A 22,770-nucleotide genomic window follows, 5' to 3' on the forward strand; every position below is an offset into this window, starting at 1 on the left:
AGCTGAGTTAGGATTTGGGAGTCTGTTCAGCACTATCTGGAATATGAGAAGATGAAACCAGGCCACTGGAGAGAAGAGAGTCAGGTCCACGGAGTTGGAAGTGAGAGTTCCAGAGATATTGCCCCCATGCTCCCCCCAAAAACAGGCAAATGGGGGTTTCCAACATGAAAATAGTCTGCAGTCTGCATAGAGGGTAGAAGGATGAGATCTGCATTCTTACTATTTCCTCTCTCCTGAGGTACCTGGGTCTTCCTGGGAATATGATTCAGTCTCTGCCTTTTGTCTTCCCACACTGTACTCTGAGACCCTCCAGAGGGCACAGTATCTCCTCCCCACCCTCCCACCCACTTCAGTCCAGCCACAAGGCCCTTACTTCTAAGCCTTGAAGATGAGGGCTCACTCCTACCTCAGGGCCTTTGCATGTGCTGTCCTTGCTGCCTGGGACTTTGAAGCCCCAAAATGGTACAAAGAGGCTCCTTCCTCTCTAGGTTTTAGGTCAGAAGTCATCTCCTCAGAGTGGCGTCATCCCTGACCATCTCATCTGAAGCAGTGCCTCCCTCCCATCATTCTCTATCTGCTGTCCTGGCTTTTATTTCCTCCCATCAATCTTCACTACCTCAGTTATCTTGCTCACACATGCTCATTTCTGGATTATTATCTCACTCCTCCATGACCTTCAAACTCACTGGCAGGTTCCCCAGGGCAGGGTTTCATCTCTCTTGTCCATTTCTCTCTATTTCCACCTCCCAGGACCGTGTCAGGCACACCACAGGTGCTCACGGAGTATAGGGAGACTCTGAATGGATTCTGATTGCTGCAGGGCTCTCAGGATCTCAGATTCCGCATCCATTAAATGCAGACAAGGACTCCTACCCGTGGGGTGGCCATGAGGATCCGGGATGATGGTGTGAGCAGAGGCCAGCAGGCAGCCACATGCAGCAAGGTCTCCATCAGTCATAATTACCACTCAGCATCAAGCCTTGTGCAGGGAAGGGACTTCAGGAAATGATAAAGCAAGTTCCCGCCCAACCCTGGAAGACCCGCCTTGAAAATGACTCCAACACCACAGGCAGCTCCAGATTGCCAAAAAGCAGCGTCACCTCTGACCCCGCCAGCTCAGCCACCTTGACCCTGCCAGCCAGGCAGGCTCAGGCCTCGCTTCCCAACTAGCTACCCCGCTGCCTCTTGTCTGGCACAGAAGCTGCCGCCTTCTCTGCAGTGTCCAGCATTATCGACGTTTGAGCAAAGAACACAAAACACATTAAATAAATGTTACAGTCTTATTGACAGAAAAGGAGAGATGAGAAAGACTCTTCTGAGGGAAGGCGCTTGGCTCAGAGCCCCCAAGCTATGTGGCCTCTGGGCTGGAGGTGCAGAGGTCCTCAAACACCAAGGAGCTGTTTTCAAGAATTACATTCTTGGTCTCAGGGGCAACCATGGGGCAAAAGGCAAACAGTATCCAGAGCAAAGTTTAAAACACCAAGGGGCTGCCTCTCAGTCCTTTTTTTTTCCCCCCAGGAAATAGCCAAGGACTGGGGGGTAAGCAGGGTTCTCTAGGGGCTATCTATTAAAGTCCCTGTCCACCTTCTTCAGGTCACAACACACCAAAGTGCTTTGGGTAACCACCCCTCCCCCACGGGCTATAGTCTTGGTGATCCTGTCAATCAAGTGCTCCCTCCTGGGACCTTAACTTAAGGAGAGGGCCACACCCTTCCAGGAAAACCTTATTTTGCAGTAGGTGACCAGGACAAATTCCTGTTGCTTACAGCCCAAGACCCACAGTGCAGAAGGCTTCCTGTAGCGCCCTGGCTCCCAGCATCTGCGTGTGTCCTGTGTCTGGGTCTGAATCACTAAGAAGCTGTATCCCATCTAAATGTATATTTAAAAAAAAAAAATTACACTATTTTTTTTCAGATAATGCTGGTTTACAACACTGTATATGATTTAGGGGCACACGTTCATACCTCTTAAGATGTAAATTATGGGCCTCTCTGGTGGCAAAAGGGGTTCAGCGTCGGCACTATGAAGATTTTGCCAGCCACTGCAGCACCAGTTCGATGCCCATTTAGGGAGCTGACTCACATGATGCAGCAGACCTCTCCTGATTCACTCGGGGCTCCCCTTAGCAGTGTGTTTTAGTCAGTCTGTTCTGTTCCCCACTCTGTCTCTGGTGAATCCTCTCACCCCCTGCACCTCTGGCCTACACCCCAATTCTTGTATGCATAAATAAATAAAAGAAATCTTTTACAAAATGTATATTACCACACCACAGCACCAAGCCCCCATAATCTTCTACCATAGTCCAGTAGGCCCCCTCCCCTTTGAGTCTTCACCCTCTCTCCCTTGTCTGCTGGCAGTCTCAACACTGCAGTCAGATTTCTAGGGTTTGTTTTGATTTAGTTCTGTCAGTTCCTTTGTTTCTTTATAGTCCACACATGAGTAAAATCATCTGGTATTTGTCTTTCTCCATCTGACCTATTTCATAGCCATAATCCCTTCCAGCTCTATCCATGTTGTCAAAAATGGCAAGATTTCATCTTTTTTATAGAGCATATTTAATTTAAAAGGAAGCTCTGGGCTTTCTCTCTTCCCTCTTCAATTCTCTATAGAGTGGGTGTGCCCCCCCCACCCATCAGAAGGGGGCAATATCCGAGATGATGAGGATAGTGGAGGGGATCTGGGTCCCAGAATGAGGCAGGCACAGAGCTGCCTACTGTCCTAGACAGTGCCCTCTATTCTGCCAGCAGGAGAAATTGACCTGTGTTATTTAATTCACAGTATTTGGCCCTTGTGTTGCAGTAGTTTAGCCTGCATCATAATATACACTGCACAGTCAGAAAGAAAGTAAAAGGAAAGCCGATCACTGGGGACTTGAGGGAGAGAAAGAGGACAGAGCCCCCACGGAACCAGGCCCCTTCTTCTAGACTCTAAGAAGCTGTCCTGGATTAGAACTGGCAAGGAGAATGGGGTCTCAGAGCCCAGCCTCTCTCCACCAGCTGATGCCATGGGGTCAGGCAGCTCACCTTTTTCTCATCCCCGCCTTGCAGGAGGTGCAGGTTGCTCCTCCGGTCCCCCTCTCTCTGCCTCAGTGCGCTGCTGCCATGGGGCTGGGGCAGGCTGGAGGGCGGGGAGATGCTGCGGCCCTGGGGGTCCACCCAGGTGTAGATGTGGTTGGTGATGTAGCCCCCTGGGACACGCCCTGCTGAGTACACTGACAGCACCAGCTTCTTGGAGCCCTTGAGAGCCTACAGAGAGAGGGACACATGAGTTAGCAAAAAGGAACACCTGCCCATTTCCCAGAACTTGACCCTACACTTGGAGGAGGTCAGTCCCCAAGTCCTTTTCTTTTTCTAACCCTCAGTTAGATGGAGACAAGGACATCTGTCCCACCTCCATCTTGAAATGGCTCAAACACAGGAAATTTGATCTCCCAGCATACCTCTGCTGAGCAGCTAGAGACTATCATCCTTAACAACACCTGACTGGCATCCGGGGACTTGGCTCTGAGGGGTCCCACCATTCCCTGACTAGTGGGGTCCCTGTGGCTAGACTGTGTGTGCACACTGTGCGGCTTATGCTGAACACCTGGGTCTGGAATGTGGGCACAGTCGGAGGGATCCTACGTGACCAGTCCCAGTAAAAGGCCATGGGCATCCTGGGCAGGGAACATGTCACATGTGTTGTCACAGTCCAGGGATGGGGGGGATCGAGTACCTCTTGTGTGCTGGCATGGGGAGAGGGCTGGAAGCTTGAGACTGCTGTCCCCCAGACCACCCCACATGCCTTTCCCCAGGGCTCATTTTGAAGTGTGTCCTTTCACTGTAAGAGATCTCAGCCATGTGCTGAGTACAGCTATATGGGCAACCTCTGAGTCCCTCTATGTCACAGACGTGGGGGTGTTCCTGGCAACCCTTATTAGATCCCAAACAAGAGAGTTAAGAGAGAAAACATTAACAGTAGAGATTCCTTAGCATCCAGAAGGGTCTGGATGTGTCAGACACTGCAGAATATCTGCTATGCTTTAGCTCCTGAAATCCTCAAGGAAGCCAGTCTTGTGGGGGAGGGATCCTTTGGTGCTGGTGAAGAAACAGAGGGGAGCTGCCTGTCCACACACTGAGGAAGATATCCCTCTCACATGGCAACTAATTTTGAGTAGAGAGACCACTTTCCTTTACATTTCCAGCCTGAGGATGGAAGGACCACAAGAAGAGCTAAGTCCAAGGTGTGCTCTGGGTGGAAGCAGAGATCAGCCATGTTGCTCTCCCACAATGCACCTGGAGCAGAATGAAGTCAGGTTAAAAGCAAGCACCTCCCCCAACGGGGGAAACTTGAGTAAACAGAGTACCTACACTTACAAAGATTCACATTGCCTTTAAAATTACATTAAAATCATTACAAGGAGGTTGTGATGCCTTGGATATGTGATATATTTTAATATTAAGTGGTGTCAAAGGATAGAAAACATGTCTGATAGTATGATCTCAATTATGTTAAGAGAAAAATCACATAGGAAAAAAACATAACAGAAGAGAGGTGTGCCAAGATACCAGTCTTGCTTCTGGCCAGGGAGGCAGGAGTATGGTGATTATTGTTAGGTTCTTCCTGTTTTCCAATGTTTTTCAAATGTTCTAGAATGAGGGTATATTGCTTTCAACATCAGAAAACATCGCCATGCCTAAAAGGAGAGGGGAACTACGCTTTGCTGTAAGTTCCCCCAAACTTGCCTGAATCTGCTGCATTTGGTTCCACTGACTACCCAGTACTCTTGATAGACTTAAGGGGGTCAAGGGCTGAACTTCCAAGGACAGTGGGTCGCCCAGCGGGGCAGGCACTGCCCGAGGACACTCTGACATTTGAACCTCTCCTGGAGGAGGAACAGCAAGTGGGAGGCACCTGCTCCCTCAATTCCACGGCTTAATGCCAGTCCCCGGAGGAGGGATAATGAGAGGATGGCAGCGTTCCAAAATTCTGCTTTTAAAAACGACTTTGAGAAGATGAGCAGGGGAAGATTTACAGTGTTCTTTTAGCGTTCCTTGGGACTCCCCTGATAGAACAGTTAGAGGGGAAATCTCCGCTGAGTTTGAGATGCAGGATGGGGAGGCAAAGACCAAGTGGGCTTCTGCAGAGCAAGTGGGGAAGTGGGTCACAGGGCACCAGCGGCATCACAGAGGCCTCAAAGGCCATTGCACCTGCCAGAGATCTTCCTGACGCCCCCTCCTCTATGAAGGCGCTGGTTTGCAATGGCTCTGACCTGACCGGCCTCTTCTCTGCAACCTCCCTAGACAAACTATGAGTCTGAGCCCCATTGTTCATTGGACAAGGGTTTGCTAAGGGCCTACTATGTGCAAAGCCTGGGGAAAACAAAGAGGGCAACGTCTCCTGACACTTGCAGCCTGGTACACAGTAGGTCATCATGATGCCCGCAACTTAGTATGAGACAAAGCTTCACCTAGCACACAGTAGGTCCCCATGATGCCTGCAGCCGAGTGAGAGATGAGTCTTTGTGTGGCGCACAATGGGTCCTCAGAAAAGGTTGACTTGATTAGGTGAGAAAGAAAGTAAACATGACCTTCAAAGAAGCCATAACATCCACAGGCATCACCTTACTCATCTGATCTGAAAGGTTAAGTTTGAAAGGAACAAAGGGTTGTGAGTGGAAAGAACACAGGCTGTGGAGTCCTGCAGAATGGGATGTAAGTTGCACTTCTGTCTTGGGCCAGCTGCTTCCCTGCTCCAAGCTACACACGTGAAGGAACAGTGCCCACCTCTCAGGATTGGGTGGATTCAAGGAGACCACACAAGGGAGCTCTAGAGCCTTTGCACACAGTAGGAGCTCAGCAAGCCCTGCCACCCGCTCTCCTCTTTCCAGAGCATCTGGATTGAGAAGGAACACTTGGTGCAGAAAAGCATAGTCCGAGTTCAAAAAGAAGGTGGGGAGTGATTGAAAAGCATTGCACGGAGCCCAATCTGTATTCTGAGTCGCCGGCAATAGTGGAATTCTCTTGGTCAGTTCTATAAATAGGCAAGCGGCAACCTTGAGCCTGGAGAGGAGGTTAATGCCTTTGATGAGAACACCACCGTGAGCTGGTGCTGGAGAGGGCCCAGGAGGTCAAAGAGTCTCCCACCTGCTGCCTGCCCCCAATATTTCACAGGGTGGGGGGCCCTGTTAGCCAAAAAGGAAAGGCACAGGGAGGGTACAGCTATGAGAGGCCCAGTCCAGATGCAGAAGCCCACTCTGGGCAGGCTGCGTCCCCTCTATACCTGCGCCCCCCCAGCCCATGGGACCAGGGAACCTGAGAGTCACTCAAGCTTAGAACACTCAGGAGGCTGAGACTGGCGCTTTGGAGGAATAAATACGGGCTTTTAGTGGGTCTTGGAGAGCAAGCAAGAGTGTCATCATCCCCTGCCACCGTGTTTTTCTGGCAAAAGTGAAAAACACAAGATTCTCGAGACAGCACTTCCAACTCTGCAGTGCTCAGAACTCAAGGAGTGTGTGTGTGTGTGTGTGTGTGTGTGTGTGTGTGTGTGTGCGTGTATGTGTTTCAGGGAGGAGGAGGTTAGTCTAAGGCAGTCCTCCCCTTCTTACTGTCTCCTTGTCTCCATGTTTATGAACAGCCACTAGCTTATTTGTAAGGGTGGACTGAAAAGGAGTCATTTCCTCCAGTGAGTTGGTGACAGTCACCCTGCTCGCCTTCCACCAGCCTTGCGCACCGGCTGGCCACTGCCACCTTGAGCCCTGAGGCTCAGGCCAGGGAGGGGTTGTGCACCTGGCCGGGTTGTGCACCCACCGGGTTAGGTGCACCAGGCCATTCATTCTCAAAAGAATCAGCCACTTCCCTCACCAAAGTAGCCTTGGAAGCAAGCAGCCTCCGGCAGTGGGGCAGACTCCAAAAGCATTTGGCTGCCCTCAGACCCAGACAGGCCCTCGCAGAGCCTCTGGCTGGCTGGATGACCAGGGCTCCGGCCTCCTCTCACTGGGCCTTGCTTCTGCACCTGGCAGGGAGCAGGTCGGACACACTGGTTGCTAATGTCTCTCTGGTGCAGGCTGCTTTTAGAAGGACACGCTACACTTACCCTCACGGGGGTCACAGGTCGCGGCAGTGAAGAGACAGGGGCCTGGGGCAAAGCAAGAGCAGACTCCAGGCAGGCATGGAGCCTGGACCCAACTCCTGGCCTGGGAAACTATCCTCAGTTTCCCTCATTGACACACTCAGAACCACGCTGAACTGGTTGCTACTAGACTCGGAACCTGATCCAGACAGAACCTGGGGGCACTGAGACTCCATCTCAACAGGACCCAACAGGGTTTAAGAAAACACTAGAAGGGCAGATAGTGGGGAGGGTGTCTCAGATGTGGCAGGAGCACACTCCAGCTCAGCATTGTCGTGGGTAGCAGGGGGCCTTCAGAGGGGCCTGAGGGCTGGAGAGACACCCCTCCAGAGGGACTAGGGCCGGAGTCCCTGTTCTTTGCAGGCAGCTGCCTGCTAAATGGCACCCAATAACGACCTTCACATACCCTGCATTCTCCACCAGTATATGTTGTGTGGGCAACATCTGTCAACCACACCTCTTTCCTGCTGTGGCAACCTGCAGAATTAGCCAGACTCCTGAAGTACTTGCTTATTAGCTGTGCCACCTCCCACACGTTACTGAACCTCTCTGTTGATGTTTCTCTCCTGTGAAAGAAAGATCACAATCCTACTCTATTAGCACAGTGCTTATCACTCGGGAATTTGCTGAGCCAGGGTTAAAAAGAAAGATCTAGGGGAGTCCACTGCAGGCACGTGCTCCCATGCTGGTCCCCCAGTGTTTGTGGAGAAACTCAACCTGGGGGTTGGCTTGCATCCTACCAAGTCAGATCATTGAAGAATCTCAATCTGACCCAACAGATGGCATCACTAAGATTCTATCCATCACCAGATGACTATTCAGGCAGCACGTTATGATTATGGAAATGTAAATTATATGTGTATGTCTTCAAACTTAATAACTTGCTACTTGGATTAATGCTCTCAGGAGGCAAATTTGCCTCACTCAGCTCTTCAGCGGCAACACTGAAACCTCAAAATCACAGACAAGGCTGACATGATTCTCTGCTGGCCAGAGGACTGACAAACAGCCTGGAAAGAGTCAGAAAGGCAGGGGACTGGAGCTGTGTGCTAAAATGGCAGATGGGACTGTGCTCCTGGACTCAAAAGCATGCACCACGGGGCAAGCAAGAAGAGGACCTCAAGGTCACAAGCCTTTCAGACTATTGTCCGGAGGGGCGTGTACAGAAGAAGTGTTCCGGAAAATTCTCCAGTGAGAATTCATGATGAGTCATCCAGCTTTATTTCAGGGCACAGACCTCAAGGGGCAAGTTTTCTCAGGAACAGAGACGGGAAGGGGAACTGGACTGAGACTCAGGTTCATGATGGGAGGAGGGAATAGGACGAGGTTCACCTGCCCTCCCAAGTCCCACCTTGTGTGGCTGGGGCTTTAGGATCAGCCACACTGGGCACCAATCCTGGCTGTGCTGTTGACTTGCTGTGTGACACAGAACCAATCATATAACCTCTCTGATCTTGTTCCTGCCTTTAAAATGCATATGCTGTGAGGATTATTGAAGACAGTCTAAACTGTCTATATAGTGTATGGCACACAGCGGGTACTAAATGTCTATCAATTCCTTTCCTGAGTCTACCAGCTCCTCCCAAACATGAGCCCCAGAAATTCTCTGTATGTCTAATCTACATGGACACGAAGATAAGAGCAACTCTCACCTCTTCTTTCCCTCTTTCCACCTTGTCATAGAAGACCCCTCTTCCATTAATCCATACTCCCTCATATCTGCCCCATCTCTGGCATTCAGCCCCTTTCCCACCACCTCCAGGAAGCCTTCCTAGATAGTGACTGACTGCTCCTCACAGACCAGACTGGTAGGTTCTGCATTACTTTGACACATCCTGTCTCCAAGACTAAAAGACAAGTTCCTTGAGGCATAGCGCATGTTGTTTTCTTTATGATCTCTCCCTGCTCCTTCTCACTCATTCATTTGTACATTCATTCATTCACCCATTCATTCATTCAATCGGGCATTTACTGAGCTTTCCATAAGCCAGAGAGTCCTCAGGAATCTGCTCAAATTAGGCCACAGGAAGAAAAGTGGACTAGACTGGCTCAGGTGATCCTGGGTCCCCATCCCGAGCTTCTCCACTCGCCTGAGTGCATACACACTCGGCATATATGGGATTTGGAGAGAGAAGCAGGAGGGGGGGCTGTGATGAGCCCTAGTTCTGGAGCCAGGCTGCAGGTATTCCATTCCCAGCTCTGCCACCTGCCCACAGCAACCGCAGGCAAGTTACTTCACCATCTGTGCCCCAGTTCCCCAGGCATAAGATGGGATAATAGTGGTATTATCTCATGGGGCAGTTGTGAGGATCAAATTAGTTGAAATACATAAAGTATTTAGTGCCTGGAAGATAGGTGTGGGTATTATTATTATCGTAGAGAACCCAGAGTGGCAGTCTCGACCTTCCCCGCCAGGGCGGCTACATTTTAGTATCCAGCTCCCTACATCATACAAATGTGTGGATGCACATGAACAAAAATATTCATGTCTGATATCTAAGTACATTGACTGATACTTAACAGTTTCATCATCATTTTTCATGTAAAAATGTGTATTTTGAAGATCTGTCCATACCACTCAATTAAGCTCATTTCATCCAGCCCCCCAAAGCATTCCCTGGCAGAGACGTACCAACAAGAAACTCCCACTGCCCTTTTTTGCCAACTCTAACAATGGCACGATGAACATATTAATATGCATCTGCTCACTAGACTAGAGAAAAGTGGAATTCCTGAGACAGTAGGCAGGGTGGTCATGCTTTCCTTGGGAGGGTGTCCTTCCCAGTTGTTGTTCCTCCAATTGCCTGCAGGGTGCAGCCCTGTGCCATCTGGGTCTACTTAGGCCAATTCACCCCAGGTTGGGCTTGTAAAGGAAACTTCTGAGGAGTGTAGTGGGGGGCGGGGCAGGAAGAAGGGTCTTTCATATGGTGTTTTCCCAAAGCAGCACTCAGTGGGGTGAAGGGATCCACCCTCCTTCAGGTTTTCTTCCACAGACTACAAGAGGCAAATCTTGTTCCATCTATGGAAAAAAGTATTGCAAAGAGCTAAATTAAAAAGCTGTCTTAGAGGCAGGGATCCTACCCCTCTGCAAGAATTTTTTAGTGGGAGATATTTTCACTAGAAAGCCATCCCCAAACCAAGTTCCGCCTCTTCCTGTCTATGAGACTTTAGACGATTTACTTAAGCCCTCTGGGCCTCAGCGTCTCACCCATTAAATGGAGTCACTGACACTCCCCTCCCGGAGTGACAGGCAGGCTGAATGAAGATAGGCCAGAGATTTCACACAAGCATCCTGAGCCAGGCAGGGGCACTGCAGGGGCTCAGCCAATGGTGGGTAGGAGTCCTGGTGACAGCAAAGCTACAGCGATGACCACATCGCTTATTCTTCCTATTGCAGAGGTGATGAAAGAGACTCTAGGTGGGGGCGTGTCTCATGGACTTCACGAGGATAAATAAGAGGCAGAACCTGGGTTTGAATCTTGGACTCTCTCTAGTAGTGCCTCTCTCATCAGTGGCTCAAGGGGTTCAGATAACACAAGGCCAAGCTGACAACTGGGCCTCATAGGATGGTTGAGGACAGGGTCTGAGGAACGGATGTGGGACTACAGGCTGTAAGCAAGCCAGAGCTCCTGGACTTGAGCCCCAAGCTGGAGTCATGGGGAGCCACCCAGGCTGGAAAGGCCCTCCCCACTCAGCCCCACTCTAAGGAAGACAGACATCAGCAACGTGATCTCTGCCCAGTGGCATATTTTAATGTCATGAGAAAGTAAAGCCCTAATTAGTAGCTCTGTCTTCAGAGCTGCTTCGCTCTGCATCATGTTTTTATGTGTGTTAATTACCTCTTACAGGGACCACTAACTGCAATGGCTTCCCAGCCTCCTCCCCCAAGACTCCAAATTCAGTCTACAGGGCAGCCAGAGTATCCTTTAAGAATGCAAGTGGAGGGACTCCCTGGAGGCACAGGGGTTAAAGATTCGAACTATCAAGCTATTACCAGCCACTGCAGCAGGGTTCTATCCCTGGCAAGGAGCTGACCCACATAGCACAGCAGACCTCTCCTGCCTCCAGCTGCTCCCCTCAGCAGTGTATTCCAGTAGATCCGCCTGTTCTGCTCCCCTCTCTGTCTCTGGTGAATCCTCTCACCTTCTGCAACTCTGACCTACACCCCAATTCTTGCATGCATAAATAAATAAAAAATAAATCTTTTTCTTTTTAAAAGAATGCAAGTAGACACTGCCTCTTCTCTGCCCCCAAACTCTCCCAGTGCTTCTGATATAAAATGTAAGCTCCTGTTGGCTGGCGAGCCTCATCTTCTGCCATCAGACCTTTCTTAAAATATCAAGTGCTCCCAGTTATTTGCAAGTGCTGCTCCCTATATATATCTCAACATACTTATATACCAGACTTCTTCACTTACATCTTTTCCAACATGAAATAAACATGAAGAAAAGCAAGGTAACTTCCTATTGAAGTTGACCACCAAGAAGGGATTTTGCTTCTTGTGAAATTTCAGTGAGTTCTCTAGGCAAATCTAAAGAATGTATTCATTTCCTTTTTGCCTTGGTTGCTAGGAAGCTCAGAATTTCATTTAAATATGAAATACTATTACTATTAAATACAACACACACATACTCTGCCCAATATGGGATTTCTGATCTTTCTGCCTTTTCATGGTGTGCTCTTTAGATTATATTACTCAATTATTCTTGAAATAGAAATATTAACTATAAATATATGAAAAAAGATGTAAATGGGATATGCTGAGTTAAGAAGGTTTTAAATCCCACCTATCACATAAGAAGTGCTCAATAAAATAATTTCCAGATGGATGAATGAGTGCTAAAGTATATCTCAAGGATTAGATAGTTTCTCCAAGCAGTAGGAGGGAGAGGATTTTTTCACAGATGCTTAGACAATGACTCTGCTTTCTCATCCAACTTCTCTCCTTCCAACGCCAGCTACTGCTGACTTTGGTCTAAGCATGCATGTTATTTATAAACACCCACTTAAACAAAAGCCCAAATATTATTAGTCTATATTCTTTGGGAATGTTGAGATGAGCAGGTAGTGGTGTGTTTAAGAATCCACTCAATGAATTCTTGAATGGGGGCTTTGTGGTGATGTCCCTGACACCTGTGTGCCCATCGGGAAGCCAGGAACTGGGGCAAAGCTGGCCCACGATGAGGGCCATCTGCTCTGTCTCTTTGTGACCACCTGACCTGCTTGGGCTTCTGCATCCTGGACTGCAGAGCAGCTGTGTGAGCCCATCCAAGCCCCCATCCCTGAAATGCAGTGTAACAGAAGAATCAGGAGGCAATACATGTGCAAAACAAAAATGAAAGGAAGCTGGGTGATGAAAGCACCGAGGAAAGGTGAATTCCCAGAAATAAAGGCCTGGGAGATGGCAGAGAAATGGTGAAGTAGGACAATGGGAGCAACTGTGGCTTCTTTCCCCCTCTGAATTTTCTTTAAAGCTGTTTAAATTCGCCTTTAATTTGGGTCTTATAGAGGAGATTTTAAGAAATCAAGCCTTGGTGTTTCTCTCTCTCTCTCTCTCTCTCTCTCTCTCTCTCTCTCTCTCTCATTTGACCTTCTCCAAAGGCTCAGTAAAGATACAGAAGGAAATCTTTGCTCTCAGGCTGGGGCTGGAGACGCTGGGATCCAGGAACAGGGACCTGACATTTTAAAGTTCCTGTTCTCCACTATCCTCCTTTCTAATGGCTGGTGAGTTAAGACTGTGTGAAAAGGAAAAACACCAACAATCAAAGAAAGGGGGAAAAAAATGTTGAGAAACGGTCTGAGAAATTTGCAAGAGAGTGACAGAGTGTCCATCCTTTTGCAAAACTCATAAAATGAAGACAGAGCAGATTCCAGAGATATTGATTTCTTTTTAATGCAATTCTTCAATTATCCACTAAGCCTAGCTTTTACTAGCATAGCTTATAATTTAAGTAAATTGCTTTACACATGTTCTTTTAAATTTTGTCTCTTATTTCTTTTCTTTTTTTCTTTAAGAAAGAACTAACAAGATTCTAGGGGTCATAAATATAATCACTCAAGATGGAGGTCACATGGAGTGTTTGGTTGTCTAGAATCAATGTCCACAGCACATCCATCCATCAGGAAATTGTTTGTATCAATATCATTTTCTCAGTTCACGATGCACATGGATGGGTGCATTCTCCTTCCAGACTCTCCATTCCTGTCCTTCCTCACGTTCTTTGTGGTCTCAGCTATAAAGGGGAGGGGCTTCCAATTTAACTCACCCCCAGACTAAAGAATTCAAATTCCAGGTGGATGAATCAACCATCTAACAACCTACTCAGCAGATGGCAAAGAGAAAAAGACTGGATTTAATGCCATAGAAATAAAAAATGCTGATAATTAAATGGGCACAGGACATTAATAATCAAGTTATACACCAAAAATAAATTATGTATGTATGTGTATATATAGCTATTCAAACAACACGTTTGCAAAGGAGTTCAACCTCGCTATTTAAATTATGTAAATTAGAACATGATACTTATTTGTCTATCAGATTGGCAAAAATGGAAAAGAAATATAATATCCAGCGTTAGCAAGGCTGGGGAATATGAGGCATCTCACACACCGCTAATCTTGGTAGGAAGGGCCGCTTGAAAACAAACCTTTCCCAAAAGCAACTGGGCTACAGTTAACAAAGCTTTAACAATATGCCCATTCCCTGACCAATGCCACCTCCAGAAAGACAGCCAAAGGAACTGTGAGAGATGCTCTTGAAGATTCACAGGCAGGTGTTCTGCTCCCTGCTCTGTCTCTGGTGAATCCTCTCATTCCCCCGACACACACTCCTGGCCTACACCCCAGTTCTTCTACACATAAATAAATAAAATAAATCTTTAGAAAAAGATTCACAGGCAGGGATGTTTAAAGCAGCAATATGGCTCTTGTTGAAAAAACAAACAGAAGAAAGTAACCAAATAAAAAGAACCAAACAAACAGAAGTAACCAAATAAATCATGTCCCCCTTTGCTATATTATACAGTCATTAAAAAGCATGTTCTAGAAACATTTATCAAGGTGGGAAAACAGTCACTGGTGAGGAAGCAGGCTTAATGACTGTGTTTAGAACGGCAGTTTTGGAGAAAATTCCCAATACAGAAGTCCACACATAGGCACCTGGAGGGCTGGGAAGCCAGGAATCCAATTGTCAGTGGTGATTTTCTCTGGATGGAGGGGGTTAGCAATGATTTTAGTTTTTTTCCTTTGTGTTTTTCTGGGGTTTCTACATTTTCTAAATTGAGTCCGTGTCTCTTAGGTCATTCACACACACACACACACATTTCCTCTTAAAAGCCCAGACAGATGCCCCTGCGCTTCAAGTTTCCTATGAACCCAACAAATGGGCCTTTCATTTGTCCAGTCTGTGACAGGGTTGACAGCCGCAGGCCTTTTACATGAGGCCCAGAAAATCCAGTTCTGACCCTGCCCACACAGCAGACAGTGTGGATGGATTCAGCGACGCCACCATTCAATGAGATTTCTGACTTCATTTGTCACAGGTTTACCCTAATGGGGATAGAGTTGAGGTGACAGTTATCTAATTTGGGAATGTCCAGAGATAATGTCCAAAATAAAAAACAGACAAAGGCTGGGGCCTGGTGAGGAAGCTGGGGGTAGGGGGTGGGGAAGAGCAGACCCAGGGTTCTCTCTGTCCCTAAAGTGTAGTCAGTAAAATGCACAGAGCTTGCCCAAACAGGGCAGGTGACTATGGCCTGAGCTGTCTGGTTCCTCGTGGGTTGTCTCGTTCAATGGCAGCAAGGCCACTCCCATAAGGAAAAAATCAGGGTAGAAACATCCATTTCCTGAGCCCCTGCTCTGGCCAGGACTATGCTGGGCCTCACACCCAGCTTTTCCTTCAGAAGTAGCCAAGAGCATGGACGAAAGTGATGTGCTCTGGAGGCAGGGCACCTAGGTTCACAGGCGGTCCTGCCACCTCCCACCTGGGTGAGTGTGGTGGTCACTCTCCCTTCCCAATGTCCCTTCCTCTCCTGGGGGCTGTGGTGAAGAGGAGGGCAGAGCTCCTGGGGGCACACAGGAGACCCTCCAGATGGTACTATTTATTAGTGTGCTGGGTATTATAAGCTTGTCATCATCTGTGTTCTGTATTCTATACCAGGAAGAGCCTCCTCTAGTAGGACAATGACTCCAACCCGGCAGACTGAACACAGTAGGAAATTATTAAATGACCAGATTAATAACCAAAGCAATCTCAAATGAAGGGCAGAAGGGGAACGCTATATTTTTGTTAGCAATTTTTCTGCAATTCCAAAATTAGTGAATAAAAAATGGAAATAATTATAAAAAAATAATAAATGTCCAGGTTTAATAGCTGTGCCTAATGCTTTCACACGTCAGTTGTCTGACCCATATTAGAGATGAGGACACTAAAAGAGGAGCTCGGTCACCTGCCTGCCATGTGACTCCTGTTCCATCACAGTCTTACTGAAGAGGATGTTGGGCATCAGTGAGGTTAAGAAGCTGGTTCAAGGGCCCACAGGTACCAAGGGACAGAGCCAGGCTTCCAACCCAGAGCGTCTGGCTCCAGAGCCCAGGCTCAGGCCTCCTGGGATGTCACTCTCTCTGGTGATGGGGCTCAGGACACCTCTCCTCAGATCAAGAAACCCTGGGTTTAAACTCTTGCTCTGCTATTTTCTGTCTTTGTGACAACAGGAAAGTGCCAAACTGCAATTTTGAAAAATGAAGTGATAAAAGTTGTACAGGCCTGGAACCTGATAGGGTAGGTGGGAGGTTTAAACAGGTTTAAAATGATGCAGAAAGCATCATTATTGTGAGCCCTCAAAACAAAGGTTGCCACGTTCCCAGAGCAACAAATTAAAGAAAACACTAGGAAACATGCAATCTGTGCCAGGACAGATGCAAAGCAGTCCCCTCCAGGGGGGAGCTCAGGGAAGCAACAGGTTTCCCACAGACGGGGGACCTTCACAATGGTTGGGGAAGGGGATGTGGTCAAACAGGAGAAAGATGAATCAATGCCTTGTTTCAGGAGAGGCCATGTTGCTCATCTGGCCAAATGTGGACTATACTCGGAGAATAGCTGAGAAAAGATCGGCCTGTGGGTAAAAGATAATTAGATAGTGGGCAGCCTGAAAATCAGGTTGAGGTTCTCAAAATCTGCCCTGCAGGCTCCCAGTTCCATTGCAAGGCTTCAGGCAAATTTAGAAAGTTCTTCCTGCCTCCACGTGGGAGAATGGACAGGTGGGTATGTAATAGGGTGGTCCCCAGGAAAAGGGGAGGTTGCAGATGAGCAAGACAGGAGACAGTGAGGCTGCTGCAGCAGGCAGAGGTGCAGGTGGAGGGTGGTGTGAGACATGCCTGCCGGGGAGAGGTCAGGAAAAGAGGGCCTGTGTGATCCCCACAGTGAGACATGGAGCAAAGGAGCAAGTCAAAGTTACAAACTTGGGAAACGTCCATGATTTGAGGGTAAGAGAAGGCGCCACCAGTGGGTCAGAGATGAGCCCAGGCTTCCAGGGCGAATACAGGCGGCCCTTGATACTGGGGAGGAACCGGAAGATAAATAAAAACCCAAATGAACCAAAATGAGGTACATCTCCTGCTCAGGGACAAGGCAAGCCGCTGGGGGAAGATATTGGAGGGCAGAGAGAAAGAAATTTAAGGCGGTCTGTACATCTTGACCTTGACAGCAGACTTGACATCTCAGGATTAGAAGGACTTGGGGGTAGAGAAGGGGTGAGAGGTGGAAACCTGGAAAAGGTTTGGGGTCCCTGAGCAGAAGAGGAGGGAGGAAGAGGGGGAGAGAGAGAGAGAGACAGAGAGAGAGAGAGAGAACTTGCACAGCAGTGGTGGTGCACTGAGTAAAGGTCATGCTGATCCTGGCACACCAAAGGAACCCAGGCCCCCCATGGGGACCTAGAGGGAAGTGGCAGGATGAAACCCCTCCCCCAGTGACTTCTGAGTGAAGTTTCCCTACCTCCACGGGAAGTTAATTCAGAGAGCTGGACTACTTTTCTTTTCTTTTCTTAATCAGAACCCTCTTAATGAAGAGGAGCACACCATTTTAGAGTGCTTCAAATAAATTACAGGGTTTTTTTTTCAAAGTGCAAATGCCCATGTTGTCAAATCACCACTTTACCTGCATTAATTGCTCTAATGGGTTCTAGAAAAAGCCACCTCCACTCCCTGCTCATCAGAGCCCCCCGGGAGTCCTTGGGTGGTGGTGGGGGGGGGGAAGGATGCCAGGGAACAAGGATGGGGATGCAGCCTGTACACACTGGCCTTTGAGTTACGCCTCTGTCTTCTCTCCCCACATTTTCAAGGGATGTCGGGCTCACAATTCTATTCAACCACTGGGATTTAGGACAGCTGTGAAACGAAAATGCAGATGCCAAAATCCAGATGCCCAAATCCATAGGAGCAGTTACATTATAAAAGAGACTCTGTGTATGTGGGAATATTGACTACATTTAGTAAATGACTCTGCAGTTCAGAGCTATGAGGAATCACAAGGGCCCTGAGTCCTAGCACGTTCTTCCAAAGGCAGTTTTTTTTTTTTTTTAAACTAAGCAGGCACAACTGAAGAGTTTCAAGCCAAGTGCATGCAGTCGATAACATTTTTCATCCCAATGCTTGCAGCGGGACCTCCGTGGCTATATGTTTCCCACTCTGGATATGCAACAGCTAACAATTACCTGTTTGTGAGGACGATGAGCCAGGTTCAAGGGAAATGCAAAGGGCACTACTCAAGGTCACAGCCACATAATGCAGCAACACTGTCGGACAAACCCAGATCCCACTCCAAAGCCAGCTCTAAACTCTTGTGCAGGAAGGTCAGACCTCCCTTCCCTCAATTTTCCAACATATCAGCTGCCCTTGCACATCTGTATTAGTGTTCCAAGACAGCTGAGGATGGGAACAGGGTCCATCTCTCTGGTCAAGTGTTCATGTGGCTATGTGGGGGACTGTGTAGTGGCCGGACAGGGACAGGAGCAGGAGCTCTATGATCGGAGCAGACGGGTGAAGGAGGAGTCCTGGAGCCCTCGGTGGCTTTCGCAGGCTTTTATTGGGATTTATCAGGCACATGGCAGGCAAGGGTGCGGGGGGTGGGGGGGGGGGGGTGGGGTCAGAAGGTTGGCAGGCCACCCAGCCCCCAGTGAGTCTTCACTCTTTCTGGGCTCTCCAGCGTTCTCTCGTGGCCTCTACGTCTCCGCTCCTTTCGCTCTTTCTCTTTGTTGTTCTACTCACTCTGCTCTGTGGTTCTCTTCCTGCTTTTTCTTCTCCTGGTCTGGTCTGGTCTTCTGGTGTCCCTGTGATACCTCCCTTATAAGCCCAGTCTCTCAGCCCAGGCGAATCCCATCTACATATGCCCACACCCTACTCCAGGTGCCCGCCATCAGGCATGTAGTCAGGACCGCAAGGATCCATCATCATTCCTAATGGTGGGAGGGCAGAAAAGCCTGACACTTTACTTACCCTTCAGACTGCCACCCCCAACTTAAAGGAAGACTCTGCTTCCCAAACCTCAATGTAGTGAAACCTTGCCTCAGGGACTGGTTATTCTCAGGCAAGCTACATTTACGAATGGCTACTCCTACGGCCCCGACACCCCAGTATTTGGAAGCACCCCTTCAGATGTCACTTTATTATTCCTTCCTGTAGTCTGCAGCTTTAGAATCTGTTAAAGAGGACATCTTGCAACCTGCTTACAGAGAGCGAGATATATATATATATATATATATATATATGCTTTGCATTCAAAGTGGAGAGGATGCTGATATTACAAGAACTCAGGTAGAGAGGAAAAATAACTATGAAACTGGCTGCCAGCTGAAGCAAAACCACAGCCAATTCAGCAGAAGGAACACAAGTTCTCAAAGGGGGAAGGAGGCAAAGGGGTTGGGACTAAAGAGGAAGAAAAAATAAGCCCATTTATGCAGTCTCGGCAGAGAATACAGCAGCTTTTAAACATAGTTGTGATTAGCAGGCACTTGGCTTCCACCTGAAATGTTGGGGCTTCCTGAAACCTGTTTATTTGTTAACAAAAAGCCAGAAGGTAGAGAGCACCCAAAATTGGTTCATTGATTGTTTCAGAATGCATAAATGATTCTATTTTAGAAACACCAACATAGAGGCTATGGAAATAACCCACTTCTGGGAATTTGCTCTCAAAATTAAGAGCATAATGACAAATCAAGTAACTGAAGGGTCTCAAGGGCTGGGTAGATAGAGACTAGAGAAGATGGGAAGAAGAGCTGTCGCCCACCCAGGCACAGACCACATTAGTACAGGTTTTTCTAAGTATCAGATGCTTTCGCATCTTTGAAATCATTTGACCCCCCACTGCCATCCTGGGAAGAAGGCAGGTAGGAGGTGACTCTGCTATTTCACAGTTCACAGACTGGGGCTCAGAGACATCATGTGAGCTGCCCAGAGCCACATAGTCATCTCTACGTGCAGGGTAAGTAAAGTATCAGGCTTTTCCACCCTCCTCCCATTAGGTTAAATACATGCCTGATGGTGGACACCTGGAGTGGGGTGTGGCCATGCATAGGTGGGTACACCTGGGCTGAGAGACTGGGCTTATAAGGGCAGTGTCACGGGGATGCCAGCAGAGAGAAAGAGAAGAGAGAATGAAGCCACGAGAGAATGCTGGAGAGCCCAGAAAGAATGAAGATTCGCCGGGAGCTCAGGAGGCTTGGCAGCCCCCCGGCACCCCTCCTTGCCGTGTACCTGGGAAACGCAATAAAAGCCTGAAAAGGCCATCGAAGGCTCCAGGATTTCTTCATCCATCTGCTTGAATCATAAAGAACCTGCACTGTGCAAATCCTGCCGCTACACCATAGGAAAGCACTAGAGCCCCTGGCTCACCTCGATTTTTCCATCTACTGGAAAGATGTGGACTTTCACACTTAGCATCCAGGGAATCCTGAGCTCACCAGCCCCGCAGTGGGAATAAGCTCATTCCACTCAGTAGCAAGTATGCACATATTAGTGCACCTAGGATATGCCACGCATTGAGGGGGTGCTGGGATATTGGAGCCAGCAACACAGACCAAACCTTGATCTCGTGGAGGGGAGAAGGCCGGGAAGGTGGATGATAAACACTGTAGGGTAAGAAAATGTCAGGCTTTTCTGCCCTCCCGCCATCAGGACAGATGATGGATCCTTGCGGTCCTGAATGCATGCCTGATGGCGGGCACCTGGAGTAGGGTGTGGGCATAGGTAGACGGGATTCACCTGGGCTAAGACTGGGTTTTTAAGGGCGGCGTCACGGGGATGCCAGCAGAAGCCAAAGAGAAGCCGAGAGAGAAGCAAAGAAGCAGAAGCAGAGAGCCCAGAGAGTGCGGATTTGCTCAGGTCTGGGAGGACTGCCAGCCTCCCGGCCCCCCAGCACCCCTGCCTGCCGTGTAGCTGGTAATCCCAATAAAAGCCTGCAAAACCACTGAGGACTCTGACTCCTCCTTTACCCGTTCTGCATGGGATCCTAGAAAACCTGCCCTGTGCCCATTCCTGTCCTTACAAACACACAGTGAGATGTCCTTCCAGCAGTGACAAGTGTGATTCAGGAAGTGAAAGCAGGGTAAGGCGATGGCAGGTGGGTGCTACTTTGAAGCAGGTGGCAGCCATGTGGAGGCAGGTTGGTGTCATAGCACTTTAAACACCAGGCGACCTGCAGCCAGGGGTGGATCCATTCCCTCCCCAGCCCAGGCATGGCTCCCCAGGAACCAGTTCACCTCTGATTTGCAAGTACTAGCCACAGTCCTGGTGTGGGAAACATGGCTCAGAGCAAAGGGCTGGGCTAAAAGATGTCCCTTTCCCTCCATGCCTGGACAGCAAACTTCCTATTTAGTGAAATGAAGCCTCTGGATGGTTCTTAAAAGAATCGCAAATGTCAGGCACAAAATGTGAAGGCTGCCTGCCTTCCTGAAGGGCAGCTGGCATTGTCTTCCAGGAGGCTGGTGACAGGGGAGACAGGGAGGAAAGGCAGGAGGGCCATTTAGTTCCTAATCCCAAGGGTAGCTCTGGGCTAGTCAAGTTCACCTCCAAGAGCATTATACCCCTCCTGGCCTCCCTGCCTCTCCTGACTGCAGTAAGCACTCACTAATGCCAGCCTCCTCTCTTCCCCATAAAACACAGGTGTGCCAGCGCCACGTGCCACCTCCTGCAGCTGACACTAGGGGTGCCTGGGAAATAAATGGCAGCCTGATTCTTGCTCTTTGCACCCTTTCCGCCTACTGTGCTGTAAAAGTAAAATAGGAATGTCTGCAGCACAGGAATTTTTAAAAAGCAGCCCCCACCCTGGGGCTCAATTAGAAGTCTGAGTGAGCTCAGCGTTCACATCAGATTCTTGCTTGAGGATTTAAAAGGAAAAGGAAAAGGAAGAAAAAGAATGGGTTTTGAAAGATGTGTATTTCAGCCTCCAGCCATTAAATGCCATTCCTCCTAATCAGTTTTTCTAGATCATGCTGGGCACTAGTCTGTGGTCCATGAGCAGTGGAGACTGAACACTTCCCTGCCAGGTCATCAGAGAGCCTTGCTGGAAAGTCAACTGGAGCCTAATCCCCCCGTGTACACCTGCTCCAGTGCAAAGCCCACTGCAGGGCTGAGGCGTGGGGTGGGGTTGATGACCCTGAGGAGATGCACATGAGCTGTGAGCAGTCATATAAGGGGCTGCATGCACTTGACAGGGGTGGCCACGCTGTGTGCCTTGTGGCTGCAGCAGGCGGAGGCGGGAAGCAACATCACACACAAAATCCAATTGGCTGGGTTAAAGGACCATACTTATCTTTGCAGTTCTGTCCAAATGATGAATCTGTGGCAGGTAATAAACAAGGCCAGGTTTGTGGGAAGAGGAGGGGTGATAGAAAAACAAGAAGAGCGGGGATGAATTTATATCTCTTTATGTCCAGCTTCAAGTCAGGAGGCAGAAATGTTCTAGCATAAAAACATCAGTTCTGAAAAAAACAAATAAAGGCATTCTCTTTCACCCTACAAAATGCTGCCTTGGTTGGAACCGAGAACAACCAGTGGAAGAAGTATTTTGTCCCGCCTAGGCAGCACAATTTTCAAAACCTTGAGCATTAGCTTGAATCAAATAAATACATGAGACTAAATTAAAGAAATGGACTCTCAGCATATTGTATCACACTCTGCATTCAGCAACAAAACATCTATTCCATAAAGGGTTTATTAATAGTGAGATTTCAACATATCATTGCTGGTAGGACTCACAGGACCCAAGAATAAGCATAGTGCTGGAGAAAAACCTCAACTTTTTTTGTGCATATTCAAATGCATGGCTTCCAAACTGGAATACAGGGGTGAGACACCAAGTTGGGAGAAGGTGCAGTTCAGATATGAGGATTGAAATGGTGACAATCTGTGATGGTTTCAGCTAACCTCGGGAAAATGACAAATGTGTGTCATTTCAAAGTTGCCGGACCAACTACAATGACATATATTAACATGGACCAAATACAATGACATATATTAACATGGCCAGATTCTTCCAGGGGTTATGATGCAGAGAAAGGGGGGGGAATGCTGATGCTAATTAGATGAAAGGGCTGGCCACTGTTCTTAACTTCTGGAACATTTCAAATTCTCATCTGCTCCTTAGATGCACCTGTGGGGATGCTG

The 22,770-nt window shown here is 48.4% G+C and overlaps 1 protein-coding gene across 5 annotated transcripts in view; it reads right to left on the minus strand.

Annotated features, from left to right (window-relative positions):
• WHRN (whirlin) overlaps positions 1-22,770 on the minus strand; it is a 79,199-nt gene that overhangs the window by 51,347 nt on the left and 5,082 nt on the right. For all 5 annotated transcript variants that reach the window (XM_054689386.1, XM_054689388.1, XM_037495309.2 and 2 more), the window contains exon 2: positions 3,024-3,245. In XM_054689386.1, the coding sequence (XP_054545361.1) occupies positions 3,024-3,245 (222 nt within the window). The remainder of the gene's footprint in view (positions 1-3,023; positions 3,246-22,770) is intronic.

The sequence above is a fragment of the Talpa occidentalis genome, unplaced genomic scaffold (genome assembly GCF_014898055.3).
Source record: "Talpa occidentalis isolate TD23 unplaced genomic scaffold, MPIMG_talOcc4v2.1 talOcc4.7, whole genome shotgun sequence".
Lineage (NCBI taxonomy): Eukaryota > Metazoa > Chordata > Mammalia > Eulipotyphla > Talpidae > Talpa > Talpa occidentalis.